The 24724-nt window shown below is 29.5% G+C and overlaps 1 protein-coding gene across 3 annotated transcripts in view; it reads right to left on the reverse strand.

Moving 5' to 3' along the window:
• LOC142325997 (embryonic polarity protein dorsal-like) overlaps nt 1-24724 on the reverse strand; it is a 70934-nt gene that overhangs the window by 22639 nt on the left and 23571 nt on the right. For 2 of the 3 annotated variants that reach the window (XM_075368041.1, XM_075368043.1), the window contains exons 3-8: nt 24002-24210; nt 20616-20859; nt 16211-16357; nt 14816-14914; nt 11467-11600; nt 7608-8909 (exon numbers count right to left, since the gene is read on the reverse strand). In XM_075368041.1, the coding sequence (XP_075224156.1) occupies nt 7815-8909; nt 11467-11600; nt 14816-14914; nt 16211-16357; nt 20616-20859; nt 24002-24210 (1928 nt within the window). In that variant the 3' untranslated portion in view covers nt 7608-7814. Of the gene's footprint in view, nt 1-5858; nt 5982-7607; nt 8910-11466; nt 11601-14815; nt 14915-16210; nt 16358-20615; nt 20860-24001; nt 24211-24724 lie in introns of those variants that run through there. The other variant, XM_075368044.1, reaches the window with a different exon arrangement.

A 24724-nucleotide genomic window follows, 5' to 3' on the forward strand; every position in this document is an offset into this window, starting at 1 on the left:
TTCTTTTTAATATATTTTACAACTTAATAACAGTTGTAAATTACTTTACTTCATACCAGTAACAACAGTTTAATTTACAAACAAGTAAAAACAGTAAGTAATAATACTAAAATAAATAAATAAATATATATATACAACAAAAATAACAATAAAAATAAATCAGATTAAAATTCAAAACAAAACAATTATTCATTGTAAATAGTGAACAGATAACATGGATAGTTTTATGACTATTAAAATTGGAAACATTGAAAGAATTTAATCTAATCTGTCAACCGCTTCTAATATACATATTTGATGACAAGCATGCTGTTTGTAGCATATATTTAAATATATTTGTCAGCATATATTTGTTTTTAGTGCAGGGCTGTCTTCTGGTATCTTAGCTATCAGTTATAATATGAAGAAGCTGCCACATCTGAGCTGGCTTTTTTAAAATTTCTAAATTCTCTGATTCTGTTAATTTTGGTAAATACAAAAATTAAAAATATCCTGAGTTTAAGCATATAAGTCTGCAATTTCTATCTTTATTTCAACTTACAACCCAGAGAGATAAATTGAAAATGTATTGAAATTCAATGAATTATTATTTATAGATAAAAAAACTGTTTTCCTTAGTATTTATAATAAATTTTCTGAGAATTTAGAAATATACAGAAAATATATCATGTAAATTTATAAAATAATTATAGATTTAAATAATATCAATTTTTTATTTTATATAATTAATTATAAATTTTGTGATAGTGCTCTGATGCATGCATTATATATAATATATATAGCGTATAATATTTTGTTATTATGATTAACCAAAGATTGCCATAACAGCACAATAGCTGAACATTTTAGTGTTCGTGTCCATTATGATCAGCAAACATATGATTCTGAGACATGTTAAGAATGACACATATTTATGTCATTGAGAGAGCACATATTAAGAAAGTGATCAAAATGTGCATGTTATTTCACTGCACAAAGAACTTCATCAGCAGTGATAAAAACATTGATATTCTATACAGACAATTTCTTTTTTTGAGGGATAAAAGACATCTGTCATCACTGCCAGATTTAAGTAAAAGGGTACCACTCAAAACAATATATTAAATAAACAGACGCAAATTACAAATACTTTCTGACAACTTTGTAATATGTGTCTTAAGAAAAAAAAAACCCACCAGCAATATACCAGAAGCCAGGATGAAAACAGCAGCATAAGTCGCAGAGAGTAATGCAAAGACGACTGAAAATATTTTGAAGTAAGTTTTTTAAAAATGTCATACAATTTGGTTCTTTGTTATCACAAAAGTTTAAAATTCATATTAGTACATTTTCCTTAAATATTAACATCTAACATCATTAGTCAGATTCAGGGGCTGCAATGAATCTTGAAGCTTGGACTATATTAGCTAGTGCTAATATAGTGCCTGATCTGAAAAATTCAGTTAGTTTTCACACACAGAAGCAAATTGCTTTTATGTAAATACAACTAATTACTTTGTTTGCTGAGGCAGCGCTACTGCTCTCTAATGTGATGTTAGACATTGGTAGTTTTACAGTTAGTATGCAACACGCATACATAGAATACTGCCGCATCGCCAATCTTGTAATCAGTCTTACTTTTTTAGTGTCGTTAAGAGTAATAAATAATAAATTTTAATTTGAACCACCCAACACTTACAGTCCACCTAATACAACCAACAATCATAGTGGATGGTAATATGGATTACTTTTAAATATTTTTTAAATTCTGCTTTTATAATTTATAAACGAGTATTTTGAGATAAAAAGAAATCATATGGTATATTTTTAAATGTTATAAAAATGTAGGCCTATTTTCAACAAGTATTATAATTAAGTCACAAATTCTAAATTAATTAACATTATAATTATCTGATATCTGTATATAGCCTGTCGTTTTAGTTTTTTGTTTATTTACAGTAGATTTAAGTTCACTCATAATTATAAAACACTAAAAATACACAGCCAATTATAAAACATTACTACCTTTTCTCAGTCAAATCTCTAATAAAAGGAAACAGAATTTGCACAAATGTTCTAACAGGATCAACAAATACAAAACTAGTTTATTGGATTATACTCGAGCATTCAGTAATGTAGGCTTATGGGTAATTATTTATTTTTACATTGATCTGGCTGTATTTGAAAACTATGAGCACATACCAAACAATATAACAACAATAGTGATACGATTCTTAGAAAGGTGACTAATGTCACCTACATACTTATCTATCATGATTTTATTTAATTTCAAAATATACATGGGCAAACCAAGTATTATTACTAAGGACATGAGTCACCTTTCTAAGAATCATATCACTATTGTTATATTGTTTGGTATGTGCTCATAGTTTTCAAATACAGCCAGACTAATGTAAAAATAAATAATTACCCATAAGCCTATGTTACTGAATGCTCAAGTATAATCCAATAAACTAGTTCTGTATTTGTTGATCCTGTTAGAACATTTGTGCAAATTCTGTTTCCTTTTATTTGAGATTTGACTGAGAAAAGGTAGTAATGTTTTATAATTGGCTGTGTATTTTTAGTGTTTTATAATTATGAGTGAACTTAAATCTACTGCAAATAAACAAAAAACTAAAACGACAGGCTCGGGAAATAATAAATAGTGTGTATGCAAACAAGAAGGTGATTTCAGAAGTTGGAAAAGGAAGATAAACACTTGAATCATATTAAATGTGAAGAAAGAATTGCAGCTTCATGAGGGGTGTCGTGATCCCAAGTCCAAAGGGTGAAAAAAGAGAAAAAGCAATTGATAGAAAAATTAGCCGAAAATCCAGTGAAGACTTCTTGCTCTACTCTAATAAAATAAATGCTTCGTGAAAAGCCTTCAGTGGGAGTAGATGACTTTGAACAAGCATGTGGTAAGACGGACTATACATAAATTTCATGAAATTCATAAACATCTGCCAACAGTGAAAAATAAAATGTTATTGCTTAAATATGTCATTGGTTATTCAGGAAAAGATACAAGTTTGAGAAAAATAATAAAAAAAGGGCTTTAAGAGGAGAAAAACAGAAAATAATAGGAAAATTTTCGCTGAGCAAAATGACATAAGGTTTAAGCATATTCAGTACCAGTGCCATAAAAAAAATTTAGAACTGAAAATAGGCTGATAGTGTACCTTGACAAGTCATACATATTATTTTCTCACACTACAAATAAATTGTGGAGCAGTGATTCATATGATGGGCTAAAAGTTCCTATTTCAAAAGGCAGCAGATTTATTACAGTGTATGTGTATTGGTTTTTATACCAAATGCCTTTCTAACTTGGCAAGCAAGTTTAAAAAGTGGTGATTAGAGATCAAATGAAAGCAGAAAATTACTTAAAATAGACAGAAGAAATTAATTCCAAACCTTCCTAATAATTCTATAGTAATTTCTGATAATGCACCTTATTACAATAGTATTTTAGATCACAAACTTCAAATTGAAAAAAAAAACATATGATAAAGTGGTTGCAGAAGAGAATTCTTTTCTTCATTCTTCCTTGGTGCTGAAACCACAGTTGTACGAATTAGAGAAAACAGGGAGAGAACAGTTTACTATGGGTGATCATAGAAAGTTTTACTGCATATCAAGATTCATTGCATCACCTTTACCTGTATTATTATTCAATTCCATAAAAAAAATCTGAAATTTCTCAAGAAATACTAGATCTCTGCATGGAGAAAAGTGAAATTACTAACTTTCTGAAAAAATATATCATTAATATGTACTATTATCATGGAAAATCCCAACTCAAGATGTTAAAAAAGCAAAACTTAGTTAAAAACTTTACTAAAAAAAAAAATAAATAAAAAATTTTTAAATATCCTATAATATGTTTATAGAATTAACTAATTCTTTCAACATGGACATTTAAAAATACATATTACATATAATAATCCAGAAACTCTCACAATCAAAAAGTTCACATTTTGCGCTAAAAAAAAAATAATAATTTACGTTTGTTAATACTCATTCAGAAGTGTATAAAAACATGTTTCTTTGAAATAATCACATACAGCTAACCAGATTGTCAGCCTGCCTGGTTGAACCACAGTTTAAGGTCATAGACAAGTAAACAGGGCAAAAAATAGCATAAATCACCTATAAATTTTACTTATTTGCCAGCGAGAACAATTTACAGCCAATTTACATATAAATACTATTTCTTGTCTAAAATTATTCACAGTGTTCTGTTTATTGTTTGTCCTTCACTATCTGCCATTGTTAACACTATCAATCCACTTAACCATAAGGTAAGATCTTGCTAAACAACACGTGAATATTTTTGTTCATAATATTTTTAATTAAGTGTCAATATGTCTAAGTATCTAAAGACACTACTCGACAGATTTAAAATTACAATTCACAGTTAAGTCCAAGAGCATCAGCAACTAAGATTTATAACAGGATCTTTAGCAAACACACAAAATTAGCATTCTAATATCACAATTTCTTGTTCCCAAATCATATTGCTGCTCATGAATTTAAGCAACTCAACTGCTAGAATATTCCAGCTTACAATTAACCTATTTCCTGGTAATAGGTAAATATAGCCCAGAAAATCAAATCACACAAGTAAAATTTATGTACGACATTCGTTTAAGCTTATACAAAATTAATTTCAAAAGAATTGTAATTTATGAAGCTTATACTATCTCTTGCTCTGTTTATCTGCTGCATGCAACCTTAGTTGAGCTGTATAGGTAGGCCATAATGAGAGCTAAATACTTAATACTTACAAAATAAAAATAAACTGATCCAATAAAAAATCCACAGAGAAGAGGAGTTAAATTAGAGGGAGGCTTAGGTAAAAAAAAAAAAAAAAAAAAATCGAACCAATTATATATGTAAATAAATATATACGCATGAGTTCATAACAGTAAAATTATATTACTAACATCATTATGTATTTCCTAATTCCTGTTTTTTTTTTTTCACTATAATAGTTATTCCGCAATAAAATTGCATTTAAACATCTATCTCATTTATTTATTAATTTATTCCCCAAGAAGCTACAGGTTGACAGTGAATTACAGTAATTACAATGAAAGATGAAATTTTATACTATGAAAGAACAGAAATGTCACTCTACTGAAGTCATTAATTTTTAATTAATGACTTACTCTCTGTACAATTTTTTAAAGTGTATTATATAAAATTGACACTACTTAAAAAAAGTTTTAAATTTATAACAAGTAAATTTAAACATTCTTTTTACAAAACAAATAAAAATTTCATCCAATATATATTTACAGGAAGAAAAATTAGGAGCTCTGGAATTGGGTCTGATATACATTAAAGAGAAAAATTAATCACACACTAGATATCACAGTTTAACAATCAAAGACACAAGTGTAAAGCGCAATATTACAGTTCTCAAATGATTAAACTGCTAAGTGGATAAACAAGCAAGTTTGTCAAACAATAAATTGCTAATGATGAATTCTTGAGACATTGTCAAATTATACTTTAACAATCTTTTTTTTAATACTTGTGTAACTCATAAGCCAGCAAAAGCAACATTTTGCTATCCCAGTTTTGTAAGAGGGCATAACAAAAAACATCTCTAAAGTGAAACATAGTGACATTTACTTAAATAAAAATAAACCATTAAACAAGGAAAATATGCACTTTTTTTCAATAACATTATAAACATTAACACATAACATTAAACATAATATCAATTAATTAGAGTATTTTCACCAAATCTAAATCTATAACATTATATACATAAAGATTTCCATCTGATTAGTACCATAAACCTTACACATATATGTATGATAAGTAAAAGCCCCATCATTATCAAAGAAAAAAAAATTACTTACTTAAATATTGATTAGTTTGTTTTAACTGATTAATCATGTCCTCCTTTCTGTTTATGGGGCTCTTTACTGTCATTCCCTGTTTGTCTGAGGAATATGATCCTTTTTTTCTCTTCCTTTGGGTAGCTTTGGAAGAAAATAAAAAAGCTGTTTAAGCCATCACAATAAGCTTAATACACTAACAAAATAATAATAGTAAGTTAACAAAAAACAACTAAAAACAAAAATCAGTATATAATTAACATAAGAAAAAAAAGTGTTGGCTAACTGAAATAATGCTTCAAATTAACTAACACAAGATTCTGACTAGAATAAGACTCTGTATGTGACTAGATTTACAACTCACATATACAAAAATTTAATACATAAAAAACATAACAAAAACAACAAAATATTAAAATATATGTGTATGATTACATTATAACAATAAATGTAACAAATTAATTTATTAAAAATTTCTTTACCAATAAAATTAAAAAAAAATTAACTACACTCAATTGATTTTCCAATTTCAATAGAAAAATAACCACTTTGAAAAACTAAAATTTTTTTCTGTTATTATAAAGTATTAACAAATTAACAAAGTATTTTATTACTGATACAGGTAACAAAATAGAAAAAAAAAACTAATACATCAATAAAAATGACTAAATTCAAAACTTTTTATAAAAATTATTAATTGTAACTGAAAAGTTACAATTAATGTAGTAATTACAAAAGTTACAATACAGTAGTAGCTTTTACTACCTGATGGTTCTCTAAACCTGTCTGAGGTAGTGGATTATTTATTTAAGGATCCAAATTAACGATAAATTCAAACAGCTAAAATCAAATTTAACAAACATGTTCCATAGATAAACTCATTATTGGGTGCAATACCACTCCATGCTGCTGGTATTTAGTTTGACTAACGATCACAGAGCCAAATTTATAAATAAAAATGTATATAATACAACAAAAAGTACATTTTTACATTTGGAACTAGTGCAGGAATTAAGAGAAAAAAATATTAAAACTAATCTTCAATTATTCATACCCGATAATAATGGAATTTTGTAATTTTAATTTAAAACATAAATAAGATATTTTTCAATTTGTTATTGATCTTTTAACATTACACCAACAATTATGAAAAGTACCAAAAAATGATTTCACATGTCTGAATTATAATCAAAATAATCTGATAAGTTTATAATCGAATTTGCCACTTCTTTTAAAAGTAAATTTAAAATAAACGTGGGAAATGAAGATACGTTTTTCAAAAATTTATTAATAAAAGCTAAGGAAACTGGACTATATACAGTTTACAACACCTTACTTGAAATTAATACTAACACATGCAAGGTAAAACACAATTGTTATTAAAAACAAATTGAAATAAAAAAATTATGGAACATACAAGCAGCAAGCACTTAAAAACAGTAAAGAAAATTAATAAAAATCTTTGATAATAATCTTAATCTTCAATGCCTTAAAGAATGCAGATCTCAGTACAAGCAGTACACATTATTTATGTAATTATATATACATTATAGTCTACAGGTAAGTAAGTGTGGCTTACAACAATTATATCATCATTAGTGCATTTGCATTATTTTACAGTTATGGGGATTTGAATTTAAATATGCATAATGAATTTTATCTCACACAGTTATTAAATGACCCAATCCATTTTAAAAACTTTAAATGAGAGAATTAACTGCACTATTTACTCACTTTATGTTAAAATTAGTGCATCAACAATTCTGCAGATATTATAGCTTAAGCTAAACTAATATTATGATTAATAGTTGATACTGTTAAATAAGCAAAAGAGTAAAAAGGTAAAGTAGGTCTGTAAATATCTTCAACACAAAATTTTGAAAGGATTTCAATATTTTTCAAGTTAACTGAAAATACTTTTGTAATAAGATTTTATTAGTGAAGTATGTAAGTAAAAGTACCAAAACGCTCAGTATATTATTTAACAGGTACATCAGTAGTGTTAGTACGTTCTTCAACTGGACTATAATAAAATGACATCTCATCAAATTCAGATGCTGTTGCATGGGGAGCTAATGATGTATATAAAGCATAATGTTCTGCTTCAGTCAAAACATCATTCTCATTTTCTGTTGGTTTTGAATCGCTGATGATTAAAGATTTTTTACTACCCATAGAAGAAATACTTCCTTCACGTGATTTATTTTTTTTACGTTTATTAGAAGAAAATAATTTTGTAAATAGATTAAATTTTGATTTCCCTTCCTGCACTGGTGTTTTAGAAGGTGCTGGATTGTTCTTTGCTCGTTTTGGTGGTAAAGGAGGTAGTTCATCATCTTTTGATGGTTGGTTAATAGTTTCATGATCAGGATTTACAGAGATATTTTCAAGAACAGGTAATACTGGTTTAGATGCAGTTGGCCGTGGCGGTACAACATCTTCATAACCGCTCGCCTGACTTTGAAATTCCATGAAATCACATGGATTTTTCATAGCCATTTGTAAACTGGTATATATACCACAATCATTTTCAGTATTAATATCGCTTGTACAAATTGAATCTATATCATTCACTTGGTTCAATAAATCATTAAAACCTTCTTCTTCCATTTTTTCAGTAATTTCAATCACTTCATCCAATTTTCTATCCTCAACATTTTTAGTATCATCCGATAACTCAAAAATATCTTTATCATTTCCAGGCTGCAACGGCACACATTCTTTATTCTTTTTCAAAACTGTATAAGCATCATCTATTTTTGGCCAATCTCCAGGGATTTTAGCTTCCTCTATCGATTGTTTATTATTTGCGTCTTCAGCTGATGGCGATTCTTCACCAACAGATTCTAATGTCACAACCGCTGGCTTTACTTTTTCAATTCTTGTCAAAGGTTTCATATCTGTCTGTAAAATACTTGCAAAAGCCCTATAATCAGCCTTGTTCCCTCTTCTTAATGACCAGAAAGCTGGCCTACCTGCATCGATTGGTGTTAATGTGAACTTGCGAGGCTCACTGGTTTCATGATCAGATGGTCTTTGCAGTTGTATGAATACTTCTACCGGTTCAACAATCTGTAAGTAAAAATGATTTAAAATTAGATTCAACTGAAAGTTTACTTAAAAATTATACTATCGTCTAGCCCATAAATGTAAAACTATTTATATAAATTTCAGAGTATCAATAAAATATATTTTTATAATCAAAATAGCTGATCTTTTATGAATTGATAACAATTTTTCACATAAGAATTTAAATAAGATTTAAAAAAACTTTTTATAGAAATAAATATAAGTTAAGTTTTAATAATTAACAAAAAAATAAAGAGTAATAATGAAAGAGAATAAGATTTTTGTAAACTTAGAGAAATTAAATTTTTTTAACCGGAATATATCTCTAATCTATGGGATTTACAATAAAGTAAAATGTAATATAATTTAAGATTATTTTTCTCTTCTTTTTTTTTTTTATTGTCTAAAGGGCAGGCATTACCAGTCTTCAAAATCATATAATACCTCTCTTATCTTCTTTTAGAACATCCTAGAAGATCGGTCTCTTACTCCAACCAGTTTATATTTTTGTTAATTTAGGAATCTTGTTTTCCTCCATCATATCAATATTCTTGTGCCATTTCTATCTTACTTTTTTTTCCTGTTTAGCCTCCGGTAACTACCGTTTAGATAATACTTCAGAGGATGAGTGAGGATGATATGTATGAATGTGAATGAAGTGTAGTCTTGTACATTCTCAGTTCGACCACACCTGAGATGTGTGGTTAATTGAAACCCAACCACCAAAGAACACCGGTATCCATGATCTAGTATTCAAGTCCGTGTAAAAATAACTGGCTTTACTAGGACTTGAACGCTGGAACTCTCAACTTACAAATCAGCTGATTTGTAAGATTTGTAAGAGATTCACCACTATTGATTTGTAAGAGGCGTTCACCACTAGACCAACCCGGTGGGTGTGCCATTTCTATCTATACTTAAAAATCTTTTCTTGGATTGTTCAGATTCCTAATTCTTCTGTATGAATGTCAGACAGAAATAACATTCTCCATTTGAACCACTCCTCTCTTGTACATAAATTGGTCCGCACAGAAATTTCTTTTTTGCTACTTGTGCTTAATATTTTTGAGATATTGTTGATATTTTGGCTGGATTTCCCCTATATTATTTTCTATTAATTTTTTAAATTTTGCTTCTATTTCAAGAAAAAAATATACAGGTCATGTTTATTCTTCTATAGGAATAGGTCTTTTTTCAAATTAAATGCTATTCTTAATTTCAAACTAAAATACTTTTTATTCTAACTTTTCTAATTTTCAAACTTAAAATTTAATCCATAAGCTGATTTTCGTCATAAATTAAAAAAAAAAGATTTTATCAGTTTGATCTTTTACATTTTTTTTTATGTTCAAACTTTAGCCCTTTTCAAATTGTATGATAAAGGAAAATGGAAAGGAGAGTATAATAAAGGAAAAAGTTTTAATATGGTAAAAAATAAAACAATATAATATACATCTTTCCCTATCAATAGTTAATTCATTACAAGAGGCGTCAGTAACTGTAACAATAATCTGCCTTTCTGAATTATTAATAAATATTAAATTTTATACTATACTATTATTATTATTATCTTTTTATCATCCAAGAAGGGAATTTTTCTGTAAGTTTAGTAATTTTATTTTCCCACTATTCCAATTTAAACCATGAAGTATTTTATTTCAAATAAGAAAGTTTTTTATTTAATATTTCTGTAAATTCTCCAGTTTTCTGCACCTTTGTCCAGTCAGTCCAATCCCAACCATCATGAAGTTGTTAAAATGAACACCTAATAATTATCAGGTCTGCCCTGGTCTGATCTACATAACTTTAAAATGATGAGATCAATTTTTTTATTATTTATAACACGATTTTTATTATTACTTACACATTTATAAATCAATAGAATTAAGAAATATCAAGATAAGTTTACTTATTTTATTTGCCAGGCAAAAACTGTTAGAAAAATAATAGTTAAGACACTATTTCTCCTAAAGTAAATGATTTGTTAAATAAAACAAAGTAATATCAGGAACAATCAAAGACTCAACTTCCATGATAAAAGATTGTCAGTTATAAAAAATTAAGTAGATCACAATAACTCAACAATTACTGCATACAATTGCAGGTTGTATTTTACACTGATATCGTATGTTTCAATAGGTATAATTTCTCCAAAATCTATTTTAAGACAATGCAGGTAACATCTCATAAACAAATTTTAAGTTTACCTGAGGAATTTATTGTCTACAATAAATTAATAATAGTTCTTTTACTATTATTCTTTTGCTTGGACTGGACTAGTTCAAGCAAATACAAGAAATGAAGTCAAAATGTAACTTTGCCTATGTTATTATTTTCATATTCTGCTTTCTAGATGTTACATATAGTGTAAAAATTATTTTACAATTTCTTCAGCTTAGAAATTAGATAAGAATAGATTCTATGGTTTATAAAATATAAAAAAAAAATTTGTATCTTTTCATTCTTGTAAACTTTTTTTGGTCTGTTACTCTTGTGAAGTACATTATAACGAGCGTTTTTTTTTTTATACATCTATATAATACATTAAAACAATACTTACATCAATTGTTTTGTATGGTGGTGTACGAAAAGTAATGGCATATTGCTTATGGACATCAGTAGGATTAAAGTCACAACATGCTTCCCAAATTATATTGTTATCTTTTTCTTCAAACAGACGAACGGCAATATCATCTATTGATATTAAAAATATTATAAAAATAACAGTACACGTTAATTTATTATTAATCAATACAATAAAAAATTTTCTAAGACACATCAATGCTTGTGTTATATTTCATTTTAATTACTGTTCTTCCTGGAAACATACTACTTTAGATTCTTTTATGACATATATGCCAACAGTTACTAAAGTTTAGGCTTAATTAAATTATTGTAAATAAGAAAAATTAATTGTTAGCAGTTAAAATAATCTCTCAGCTGGAGGTTTGCGGTTTTTATTTTATTTTTTTAATAATTTAATTTGATTCTTAAAATATATTCTACAAGAATAAAAACTATTCTTAAGTTTTTAATGTTTCTTTTGCACAAAGGTGTACTCAATTTTAGATTTTAGGGTGGATAAATTTTCAATGTATCGAAGTACATATGTTTATGGTTAAAAAAGTAGTTGCAAATAATGACAACTTTTATGCAAAGTTTGCCTTCAGTTCTTACTTATAAATAATTCTTTTGTACAATAAATTGTCTTCTTTTTAAGAAAAATTAAAATGCGACATTCAGAATGTTAATAAAACCCTTTGTTGACTTACTCAGTTGTCTTAGTGACAACAAATAAATGATTTCTGTTGCAGAACACTGTACTATACATAGTTTGGCATATCACTGAACTTGTATGTTGAATTATCAAAAGTGCAAGTAATTAAAATATATCATGAGTCAAAGTGCAATTTCATTTATTAATTCCTTCTGTTCGAAGAAATTGGACTATGAATAGTGATCCTGCGGCTGTTTAAACTTTGAATGCACTAACTGTTTGTTCTGCCATTCTCCATTATTAAGAAAATCTACAAATTGAATTTTATATTTTGCTATCTTAATGGTAACTAACAGCAAAATACCACCATCAGATTATGCAGATTTTTTTTCACAATAGTTATTACAGCTTATTTAATAAATGTAAAAATGAAATATTAAAAATGTGTAATACTTTTATTTTATTTTTTAAATTTTGTGAACAATTTACTTTCTTCTTTCTATTTAGATATATATATTATATATATATATATATATATATATATATATATATATGTACAAATGTAAGGCTTTATATAAGTTTTGTGTATAAGGTTTTAAATATATAAAACTTTACCCAGTCTTACCTAATCTTGTCTCTGGGAGACAAAACAAAGAGATCATACGAGGAATATAAGGGGGCTCTTACAAATATACTTAAGTGTATTGTACAGAATTTGGAGTAGAGAATATGGAAGATATAGAGAAATAATAAGTTAATTTATGCAAATTAATAGATTGGAAGAAAAGCACTGACAATTCGAACTGGGAGGCAAGTGGGAATAGACATACTTAGAGGTAGATCATAGAAGCTTATTCAGGGTACTAAATAACAGCATAAAAGTTTGCCCATTATGTTTAAATATTTTATGAACAAAAAAAAGCTGATTTTATTTGGTCTGAACTTACTACCATGGAAGGATTTTAAACCACAGGTTCAGTCTAATAAAATGCATATGGTTAACTATCCTATGATCCTCCTTGCAGATATCTGTTTCCAATTAAATATTTGGATACTTATGAATTTCTGATAGCTTTACTTTCCTTTTAAAGTACTGATAATTTCACTATTTTCAATTATTCTGATTAACCTTCTATCTTCTGATAGAACTCAAATAACTCAATTATTTTTTTTTGCCTAGGCAAAACACTACAATGTAATATTTTTTTTAATTTAAGAAGCATTGTGACAATATTATTGCATATATTAAGTATATATTGAGCAGTTTAAACGAGACATTTTTTAGCATTCTCCAACAACCTGTACTCAACACTTATAGAGATGGTCTGACTCTCTGATGTCAATAAGAAGTCCATGGATAGGGATTAATAACCAACAAACTGCATATCCTGGCAATGGAGTTCTTCAAAAAGAGTTCCCCAAAGTAGGTATTGTAACCTACCCATTGTAGCCTAGGCAAAACACTACAATGTAATATTTTTTTTAATTTAAGAAGCATTGTGACAATATTATTGCATATATTGTCATATATATATATATATATATATATATATATTATATATAAAAAATATACATATATACAAAAAAAAAATATATTTTTTATGAAGTAAAAAGATATAAATGCTTAGACACATCTATTATTTACATTTTTGATAATAGCAGTCAAGTATATTATAAATAAATTCTAATTAAAAGACTTGTTACTCTGATCAAAGTTTACCTGAACTTCCAAGCAAATGCAAAAGAGCTTTTCTTGCTACAATTGGAGTAGTAGCGCATCTCATTTATTATGATAAGAGGACTATTCCAGAATTACAACCAGCAATCTGTAATGTCTTTGTGTGTGTCTATTTGTGTTCAATGATGGTAAAGCAATGGTCTATAAAACATGAAACCTGTCACTTTTGCTCCCAATAATTATGAAGCTCAAAACATAATTTCTTTTTTCTAACTGGAAGGAAACAATTCCATCAAGATATTAATGAATATTATGTTTATAGTAATAACATTATTAGCAGCATTACTATGAGAGGTTGATTGATGCAAGAATTTATAATAGATGCACAGATATTCATGGAAGGGCTAATTCAAGCAAGAATTAACAAAAACACTATGTCTAGCCTGGTTAGGGGCAGAAAGGAATTTTGGCTGACAGAATCTTATTATTAAAATAACAAACTTACTATTATTAAATAATAAGTTGCTGTTAGCAACTTATTAAAATGAAGTTCTATCCAAAAAACCAAAATAAAATTTTCATGAAGGGTATTTTTCTGCTCCACTCCACAGGACACATGAAGACTTCACTTGAGCAGTTTAAACGAGACATTTTTTAGCATTCTCCTACAACCTGTACTCAACACTTATAGAGATGGTCTGACTCTCGGATGTCAATAAGAAGTCCATGGATAGGGATTAATAACCAACAAACTGCATATCCTGGCAATGGAGTTCTTCAAAAAGAGTTTCCCAAAGTAGGTATTGTAATATCATAGTGCCTAAATAAGAGTCAACTGTGTGGAGAGGTAATATTTTGGTTTGATAACCCAAAGAAGTAATTATGTGGGTAGGTGGGTAAATCAGCCAAAAGTAAGTACATTTTGGAATATCCCTCAAATAAATACTTGTGTGTATTTTTTTTAATACTCATCAGAATAAGATATTTATTTATTATTAATGAAAGTAGTAGTACCTTTGGAAACTTTCTCACAAAGAAGAATAACTTGTTGTCCACCAGCAACTGATGCAGAATTATGACTCAGTCCAACTATAATAAGATCTGACAAGGCCTCTGGAAAAAAAAAAAATCTTAAAAAAATAATCTACAACAATTCTAAAATTATAAGACTGTTACAACAATAAATGTACTGAAAGTAAAGTAATATCTGCCAGCATTAAAGTTCATAATTTAAAAAAAGTCTTCTACACAGAATGTGCCAAAACTTTGTATATTTCAACTAATATGCCCTTTTTATTAATAATCATTATTTTTGGAAAAAAGGTTGTTGCAGAAACAGTGTAATACAATTTTCTTTTGTTATCATATACAGTCTTTATATGATAAAGATTTTAACACAAAATTTTGTAGGCTTGTTACAATAATTTTTGGGAATTGTGACAGAATAACAGGGAGTGAGAAATGACCATTTAATTGTGAACAGACGGAAATTGTAAAAGTATATATTAGTATGTATATAAGTTCTCTTTTTTTATGTAACCTTTTTGTAATTTAAATAAAAACCTATTTATAACAAAATAATAAATGCGCAAAACTATTGTAGACAAACAGTAACAGGGCGCATGTATAAACGACAATAAGACCATAATTAAGACAATAATTTATGTGAAGTAAGATAGGTACCAGGAATGATCAAGATAACCTATTGGATTGGTCTAGTGGTGAACATGTCTCCGCAAATCAGCTGATTTGGAAGTCAAGAGTTCCAGCGTTCAAGTCCTAGTAAAGGTAGTAGTTACTTTTATACGGATTTGAATACTAGATCGTGGATACCAGTGTTCTTTGGTGGTTGGGTTTCAGTTAACCACATCTCAGAAATGGTCAACCCTGTACAAGACTACACTTCACTTACAGTCACTCATACATATCATTGTCATTCATCCTCTGAAGTATACCTGATTGTAAGTCCCAGAGGCTAAACAGAAAAAAAGGAAAAAATGATCAAGATTTTTCAACAGTTTATGTACCACGAGAATCAATGCTATATTCAGGGAATTCTGGTCAAGATAATTATGTTAAGAGTTAGGCCAATGTAACGGTGCTTAAAAATGTGTGGCACTCGTAATTTAGGGACAATACATTTTTTTATGAAGACAATGGATGATGACTCCCATTAGCACAACCCCTGAAAAATGTTGAAACACAAGTGAATCTTTTCAAACCTTCTCCATTGTGTTTCAAATAGCTACATGGTCTTCAATATTTTCTTTTTTAGAACAATGGAGTTTAATATCTGTTAAGATCATCACATACTGCCCAGAACCAACTACTGGTAGTGGAGAAAAACTAGTTCTTTAATAAGTAATACATGACTTAAAAAAGAAAATAAATATGATAAAGGAAACTTACTTTTATCATATATTGGGTCAGATACAACTGGTGGACAGAGAGGTATCTGATATATTCCTTCTTTAGGTCCTTCAACAAACACTTGAAAACATAACCTCACAGTGTTAAGGTCTAGCGAACCGAGAACATTTCTATGAGCAAAACCAGCTGAAAAAAAATACAATGAAATATTATTACAAAAAACCATTCATAAAAAATTTAAATATCCATGTCAATATAAAGCATAAGATGAAAAAATAGAGATGAGTGGATTGTTTTTTAACTAGGTGCCAATTTCATTAGCACCTGTCTGTAAAATTGGAACAGTTCAAGTTTTCCATTTTATTATGTACTGATCTACTCCACACTAAGAGATAAAAGAGTCAAGTGTATGAGGTTGATTAAAATAAAAATATATAAAATATTTACTGGATTATACAATTCATCTCTCTCAAAGTACTCTCCTTCCAAAAATTTTCATCACTTTTTCCATGAGCTGAACAAATTCTTATTTTACATCATAAAGAGGTCAAAAAGGGTTTTTGGGAAATAGTAAAGATGGAACTTCATTTTAATATACTCAACATCTATTTTGTACATAATCAAATCTTGTAAATGTTTACTAAAGTTACATTTATGAATTGTTTTTTTTTTTCAAATTTTGGGCTCAAAATAAATAATGAAAGGTTTAAGGTAACAGACCTGTTTTTTACCTATTTAACTCTTTAGGTATTAGTAGTACTTAATAGAAAAAAATTGGACTGTTACTGAGTGTCCCTGATTAAAAAAAAAAATGGCTGCAAATTGTACGATTTTGAAAGTCTCTTATTTGGGGCCCAAAAACCACATGTGGGACAGGTGGCAAAAATTTTAAATTTTACAGCAATAAGTACTTTTTATTAAAAAAAAACAAAAAAAAAACATATTATTTTAAATATTTTAAAACCATATAAAATTAATTTTGTTAATCAAAAGGGTTGAGTAATGAAGTTATCAAAACCACTAAAAACACCATTCCTTCTAACCATGAACAATGTATCCAAAAAATTTACAGCATGTATTTTTTCAGATAATAATGTAGACTTATTATATAAAATAATTTGACTCATCATAATGAGATGTTTAAACATGAAAGTTTACTCATGCTTAAACACGAAAGTGAATAGACATGCATGGACATGAATGTTTGCATAATCCTGATTGTAAACATTGTACAAGGCTCAGTTACTGTTTTGATTTCAATGTGATATGCTGTATTGCTGCTACATTAATATTGTGGTTAGGTAACAGTGAACGTCTGTTTTATTTTTAAATTTATTAATTAGAGAAATTTTTATTTAGCTGTAGAGAAACTGGGATAAGACAAAGTGAGGTGCAGTTTGTAGTTTCATGATCTACAAATGGATTATGGAGTGTTCAATTGGCATTCATACTAAATAGTATGTCACAAATTGACTTACAATAGATCTTTAGTATTGCACGATATTTTTGGATTTACTAAACAGCAAATAACATTGGTATCTTTAAAAATGAATGTACTGAAACAAAAAATATCTGTACTTTTCATAAAACTGAATATTTAGCTAAATATTTTCATATTAATGGGATAAGTTGCTCTGACCCATTAAGTTGTCACAATAAACTGGTTAAGAAATCTCTCTGACACTTTCAACAAGCAATCCAAATACAAAATTAATTCCAGGCAGAGAACTGTGTACAAAATGCTTAAATAAAATACAAAAACCACAATATGATACAGAAAGTGAACCGGAATGTCAAGATATATTTGAGCCTCAATGTGTAATAGTAGAGTCTGTGCATAAAGCTTGATCAGCACTTGGCATTTCCCCAATTTAAAAAAAATAAAGTTTACCATCGCCTGGAATTTTCTTTAATAAAAAGGTGAAATAATAAAACTAAAAAAGGTTTAACCTAATATAAATTATATAATAAAAAATTTATCAATACAAAAGTAAAAAAAGTGAAATAAAACTCAAAATTAATATTGCAGACAGAGTCTTTAAAATATAAAGCTAAAATAATAGAAAAAGGAAACTATATAAAACTTAACTAATTCTGATAGGGAGTGAAAAAGGCTCCCTACTTCGGTTAATAAAATTAAAGACATAGAACCAAAAAAGTCAAATTGAAAGTAAAGGAAAAGTAATTATCAAAAAAACTCTTCTAGCATAAAATATATATGATAATATTAAATTTTTTGCAGTAATCTAGTACTACTGTCATATCCGTAATCGGCAGAGGACTACTTCACGACGAGTTTATTGCAAGAGGAGTCCCATGGCAACACTGAATTTTTAATCTGTCAGAGTTTATTATCGATGGTAGTCGCCCAGTCACTTTGCCACCTTAAGTAAAGGTAGTAACTCGGGTGGTGAAAGGAGGTTGAATACACGTTTCTTTGGCAGCATAATCTGCTTGTTCATTACCTGGAATCCCTACATGGCTAGGGACCCAGCAAAAACTTACTTCTGTGTTGCGACGATTACTCAACTTAGCGTTTGCATTGTAAATTTCAATGACGACAGGATGTTTGGAATAAAAGTTTCTGGATCACAAAGACCAACAAAAGCCCAACACGTACGGTCAAATATGAAGGTTATGCTTACTGTGTTCTTCAATTTTAATGGCACAGTGCATCATGAGTTCTTGCAATAAGGTCAAACGATCAATAAGGAAGTATTACCCTACAAGTTCAACACAGTTTGCATAAAGCAATCCAAAAAAACACCTGAATTTGTGGCAAAACAATTCATGGCTTTTGAACACAGTAATGCACCTGCTCACACTTCATTGCTTGTTCGTCAATTTTTAGCCAAAAACAACACTGTAATAATACCCCAGCTGCCATATTCCCCAGACATGGCCCTGAGTAACTTTTTTTCTATTCCCAGAAATAAAGAGCATCTTAAAAGGCCATTGTTTTACAAACATAGATGAGGTTAAAAGCGAATAGCTGAAAAAGCTAAACACTATTCCAAAGATCGGATTCCAGAAGTGTTTGGGGGTTGGTAAAAGTGCTGGCATTATCTAATGGGAACTATTTTGAAGGGGATAACATTAATGTAGATGAATAAATAAAATTCTTTCTAAAAAACAAAAATTCTCATTACTTTTTGAACACGAGGTCTGTAAATAAAGTAATGAGACTGGTTCAGAAAAACGTTTTATTTAGAATCAAATTATAGATGAACTCTTATCTTCAAACGGTTTTCCCACTCTTCATAGCAGTGTTGGAACTCAAAAACTGGAATATCCTTTAGATGGTCGTTACATTTTTAAAAATGTTTTCTACTGTTCCAAAATTGTGTCCTTTGAGGTGTTTTTTTAAAGTCGGGAACAGGAAAAAGTCGCAGTGAATCAATTCAGGTGAATAAGGTGGTTGAGGAACTACAGGAATGTTTTTCTTTGCCAAAAACTCATTAATTAAGAGTACAGTGTAACAAAGTGCATTGTCATGATGCAGCACCCAGCAGTCTATGATGACTGGTCTCACACGGGCAACACTCTTTTCCGCTGTCTTTCAAGAATTTCTCGGTAAACATATTGATTTACAGTCTGTCCTGTAGGCAAACTCCTTATGGACAATACCATTACTGTTGATGAAACAAATTAACATGGTTTTGATTTGTTCATTTCTGCTTTTTTGGGACGTGGTGAGTTTGAAGTGTGCCACGCCTTGCTCTGGCATTTTGTTTCTGGTCATACTCAAATATATAAGATTCATCAACAGTAATATTTTTACAAAATAAGAATCAGTTTCAATTCATCCTAGAAGATCGTGGCACACTTCCACCCAACTGTTTTTCTGTTCAAAAGTGAGTTTTTTTGGGACCAATTTTGCACAAACCTTTTTTCATGTCCAATTCATTTGTCATAATTTGATGGACTGTGGGGTATGGTTCAAATTCAATTGTTCTGCAATCATTCTTTGCAGAACAGCTAATCGCTGGTCGTATCCTATCAAGTTTCTGATTCTCTCAATATTGTTGTCACTTTTTGACATTAATGGCTTCCAGAGCATGGATTGTCTGCAACTGATTCCCAGATCTCTGAAAATGCTTTAAACCACCTATAAACTTGGGCTAGTGACAGAGCATCAATCATCCCCATACACATTTTTCAATTTTGAAAAAGTTTCAGCAGCATTCTCACTGAGTTTTAACACAAAACTTGTTGCACAACATTGCTCATAGTTAGTATCACTCTTTTGTAATGTACAACAAAAACTCGGTTTCATGAAAAGTTTGTTTACTTCTCATGCGGCAACAATATACTAAAAATATTAATACCTAATATAAATCAGCTGCTCATATAACCATATGTTTACTACAGTTGCCACTTTGGCTGCCAAAAAAACTAGTCTCATTACTTTATTTACAGACCATACACACATATAAAAACTCACTTCCAAAAGGATCAATCCTATTCTCTTCTTTTTGTTGTAACATCTGTTCAACATCTTTTCTTCTAACACACTGTATACCAAGATAAGGAAATTCTGCTGTCATAGTTCTAGTGTCAACATCTACTACGCAGACACCTTTACTTGAAGCGTTTCTACCAGCAATCATATGAGGATGAGGCCTATAAGGTTGATCCTTAGTCACACATGATACAACAATCTTTGCACGGCCTATGTAATTATCAATCTGTAACAAAGTTAATCTAGCATTACTTCTTAACTACAAAACTAAAATTATCTTATGAATCATCACCCTTAAAAATTAAATTAAAGAAGCAATGCTAATATTATAGTCAGTTCTCACTTTGTTGATGTTAAACAAAGCTAGTTAACTTGCTCAAACCAAAGCAGACACAATCAGAGTACCAGGAATTACTTTAAAATTAAAGCGTACTGATAATTCCTTTAGTCTCTTTTTGCTTCATGTGTGTGTGTGTGCGTATGCGCATGCACACACACACATTTTTATTCTTAAAGGTATAACACAAAAAAAACTTCACATAAGTTATTAAAAAAAAAAAAATTACAACACTGTAGGTAAAAAGCTGACAAGTGCATAAAACAGAAGTCTTGGAATTCATAACAAAATATGATTTTAATAAACTATACTTTTAATTTACTATATTTAACCCATGTTAAGTTTTTAATCAAAAGATTGCCCTAAATCTTTCACAAAGGAATTGACTCCAATGTTACCATGTAACCAGATTGTAGACGAAATATTGTCTGAAGCCTGAAATCCTGAATGACAAACATACAAGTTATTTACTGGTGAACAAACACAGCTCACTATCTCCCTCTATGAATCATGAGACCTTGCTGATGGTGAAGGGGCTTAAGTGCTCAGTGAGACAGAGTAGCTGGATAGTAGGTGCAACCATATCGGAGAGATATCTGTTGAGACCCAGACTAAGGAATGATCCCTGAAAGAGGGAAGCGGCTCTTTCAGTAGTTGTTAAGGGTTTAGGTCAGGAGGACCTAAACCTCTTTCAGGAAAGAGTCACCTGAAAATTAAAAAATAACATTTTACAAGTCGGAGCATGGAATGTTAGAAGTCTAAAAAGGTTGGTAGGTTAGAAAATATAAAGAGGGATGGATAGGTTAAATGTATACATATAGGAATTAACGATGTTCAGTGGGAAGAGGAAAGTGACTTTGGTGGTCAAGTGTTTTAGAATAATTAACTCAGCATCAAATAAAGGATAGGCAGGAGTAGGTTTCATAATGAACAAGAATACAGGAAGAGAGAGAGAGTATTTCGAAAAGCTTAATGATAGAATCATTAATAAATCAAAACTTAAATCAACAATTGTTAACATCTATATGCCTGCAAGTGCCCATGATGATGATGAGGTAGAAGAGTGTGTATACAAAGAAATTATACACATAAAAGGAGATGAAAATTTAATAATAGTTGGAGATTGGAATGCAAGGATTGGAAAAGGCAAGAAAGGAAATATTGTGGGTGAATACGGGCTGGGCAAAACGAATGAAAGAGGGAACCGACTTATTAAGTTTTGCACGAAGTATAATTTAGTAATTGCAAACACCCAGTTTAAAAATCATAATAGAAGAATATACACATGGAAAAAGCCTGGTGATACTGCAAGGTATCAGGTTGATTATATTATGGTTAAATCAAGATTTAGATCAAGCAACTTGTTAATTGCACAGCATATCCTGGAGCAGAGACATTGATAACAACCATAAATTAGTTATAATGAAATGTAGATTGTGGTTTAAAAACCTAAAGAAAAGGTATCAGATGAATTGATGGAATTTAGAGAAGCTTGAGGAAGAGGAGGTAAAGAAGAATTTTGGGGAAGACATTGCAGGAGGTCTGAGTAAAAACGATAAGGAAGAAAATATAGAAGAATGGGATAATGTTAAAAAGGAAATTCTTTAATCAGCAGAAGCGAACTTAGGTGGAACAAAGAGAACTGGTAGAAAATCTTGGATATCAGAGAATATATTCCATCTAATGGATAAACGTAGAAAGTATAAGAATGCTAGTGATGAAGAAGGTAAAAGGAACTATTGACAGTTAAGAAATACTATAAACAGTAAGTGCAAATTAGTGAAAGAAGAGTGGCATAAAGAAAAGTGTTCAGAAGTGGAAAGAGAAATGATCAATTGTAAAATAGACTGAGTATACAGGAAAGTTTAGGAGAATTTTGTGATACATAAATTAAAATCTAATACTGTGTTAAATAAAGATGGTATACTGATTTATAATACGAAAGAAAAGGTCGACAGGTGGGTGGAATATATTGAGTTATACGAAGGAAATGAATTAGAAACTGGTGCTGAGAAAGAAGAGGAAGTTGAAGAAAAGGAAGAATACAATACTGAGATCTGAATTTAAGAGAGTATTAAAAGACTTGAATGACAGAAAGGCTCCTGGGATAGACTGGATATCTACACAATTACTGCGCACTGAAGGTGAGGAAGTGATAGATTATACAAACTGGTGTGTAATATTTAAGAAAAAGGGGAAGTTCCATCAGACTTCAAAAAGAGTGTTATTGTTATCACACCAAAGAAAGCAGGAGCAGATAAAAGTTACGGTAATTTTTCTGTGTTCTCCACAACTACTCATGCGTAAATAATCTTAACTAGAATTATGTGCAGAAGAATTGAGAGGAGAGTGGAAGAAGCGTTAAGAGAAGACCAATTTGTTTCAGAAAAAGTACAGGGACAAGGGAAGCAATTTTAGCACTCAAGATTAATAGTAGAAAGAAGATTAAAGAAAAAACCAACATACATAGCCTTTATAGACTTAGATAAAGCATTTGATAACATAGACTGGAATAAAATGTTCAGCATTTTAAAAAATTTAGGGTTCACATATAGAGATAGAAGAACAATTGCTAACATTTACAGGAACCAAACTGCTACAGTAATAATTGAAAAAGATAAGAAGCTGAAATAAAAAAGGGAGTCTGACAAGGATGTTATGTTCCCTACCACTATTACTTTTTAATCTTTACATAGATTATTTAAACTAATTGTCAGGAATGTATGTTGTAGGAGGTATACTGAAATGAAATGACTGACACTAGATAGGGAATCTTGGAGAGCTGCTTTAAACCACTCAAATAGCTGAAGACAAAAAACTATTTATAGCAACAATAAAAAACAATATTACAACTAAGCACACACCTCTGGGACACAGCTTTCTATGGAAACTGGAAAGATATGTCGAGCTAATTCTCATTTTCACAATCTAATAGACTAATCTTTTGAAAAAAGAAGACAAATATGATAACATTTTCTCAAGGGCATTCCACTCACATGCGGGGCTGATTGACATTTAATGTAAATCTTACCTTAACTGTAGGATAACTCTTATTTTCAGGAGTACTATTAACACCTGGAATGCTTCCAGCTGATCGACCTTCACATGGATACCTAAAACGAACTGCTTTTGGAGCTGGCTGTTCTAAAATTCTCAAAGAAGGAGAATCTTCTACACCACTTATTCTGGTATCCATCATATCTGACTTAAATGATGGGTCATCAGTTTCTATTACCTCGACTAAAAGAAGAAAAAAATATTTAAAAGACCATACACAAAATATTATTGCAAAAGATCAATTTACAACATTAAAAAAAAATTATCAATAATTTTTCAATTTTTTCCTTCTCTAACTAGTGTAAAAATGTAGGTTTACAAATAATAAAGTAAATTTCTGGCTAATATAACCTACTCATGTGCACAGTATTCACAATATATATGCAACACTTGAGGAGCTAACAGAATTTCATAGTAAACTCCCCCCCCCCCATTGAAAACCTTAATATCAAATTCTTCATCTTTAAGCTACTGTAATTTTGTCATCTCATCTTATACCCTATTTTATGCAAATCTAAATTCAGAGAAAACCTCTTTTGAACAGCATAATGACAATGTGAGATTTATGACTAATTTTTTTTAAAGTTATTCACAAGGATTTCACGAAAAGGATTAAATGCACAACATTGGCACCAATTTTTTAATATTATTTACATAAAATTACATCAATAATCATACACAATTTAACATACATTTC

Source organism: Lycorma delicatula, chromosome 6, assembly GCF_047948215.1.
Source record: "Lycorma delicatula isolate Av1 chromosome 6, ASM4794821v1, whole genome shotgun sequence".
NCBI classification, from domain to species: domain Eukaryota; kingdom Metazoa; phylum Arthropoda; class Insecta; order Hemiptera; family Fulgoridae; genus Lycorma; species Lycorma delicatula.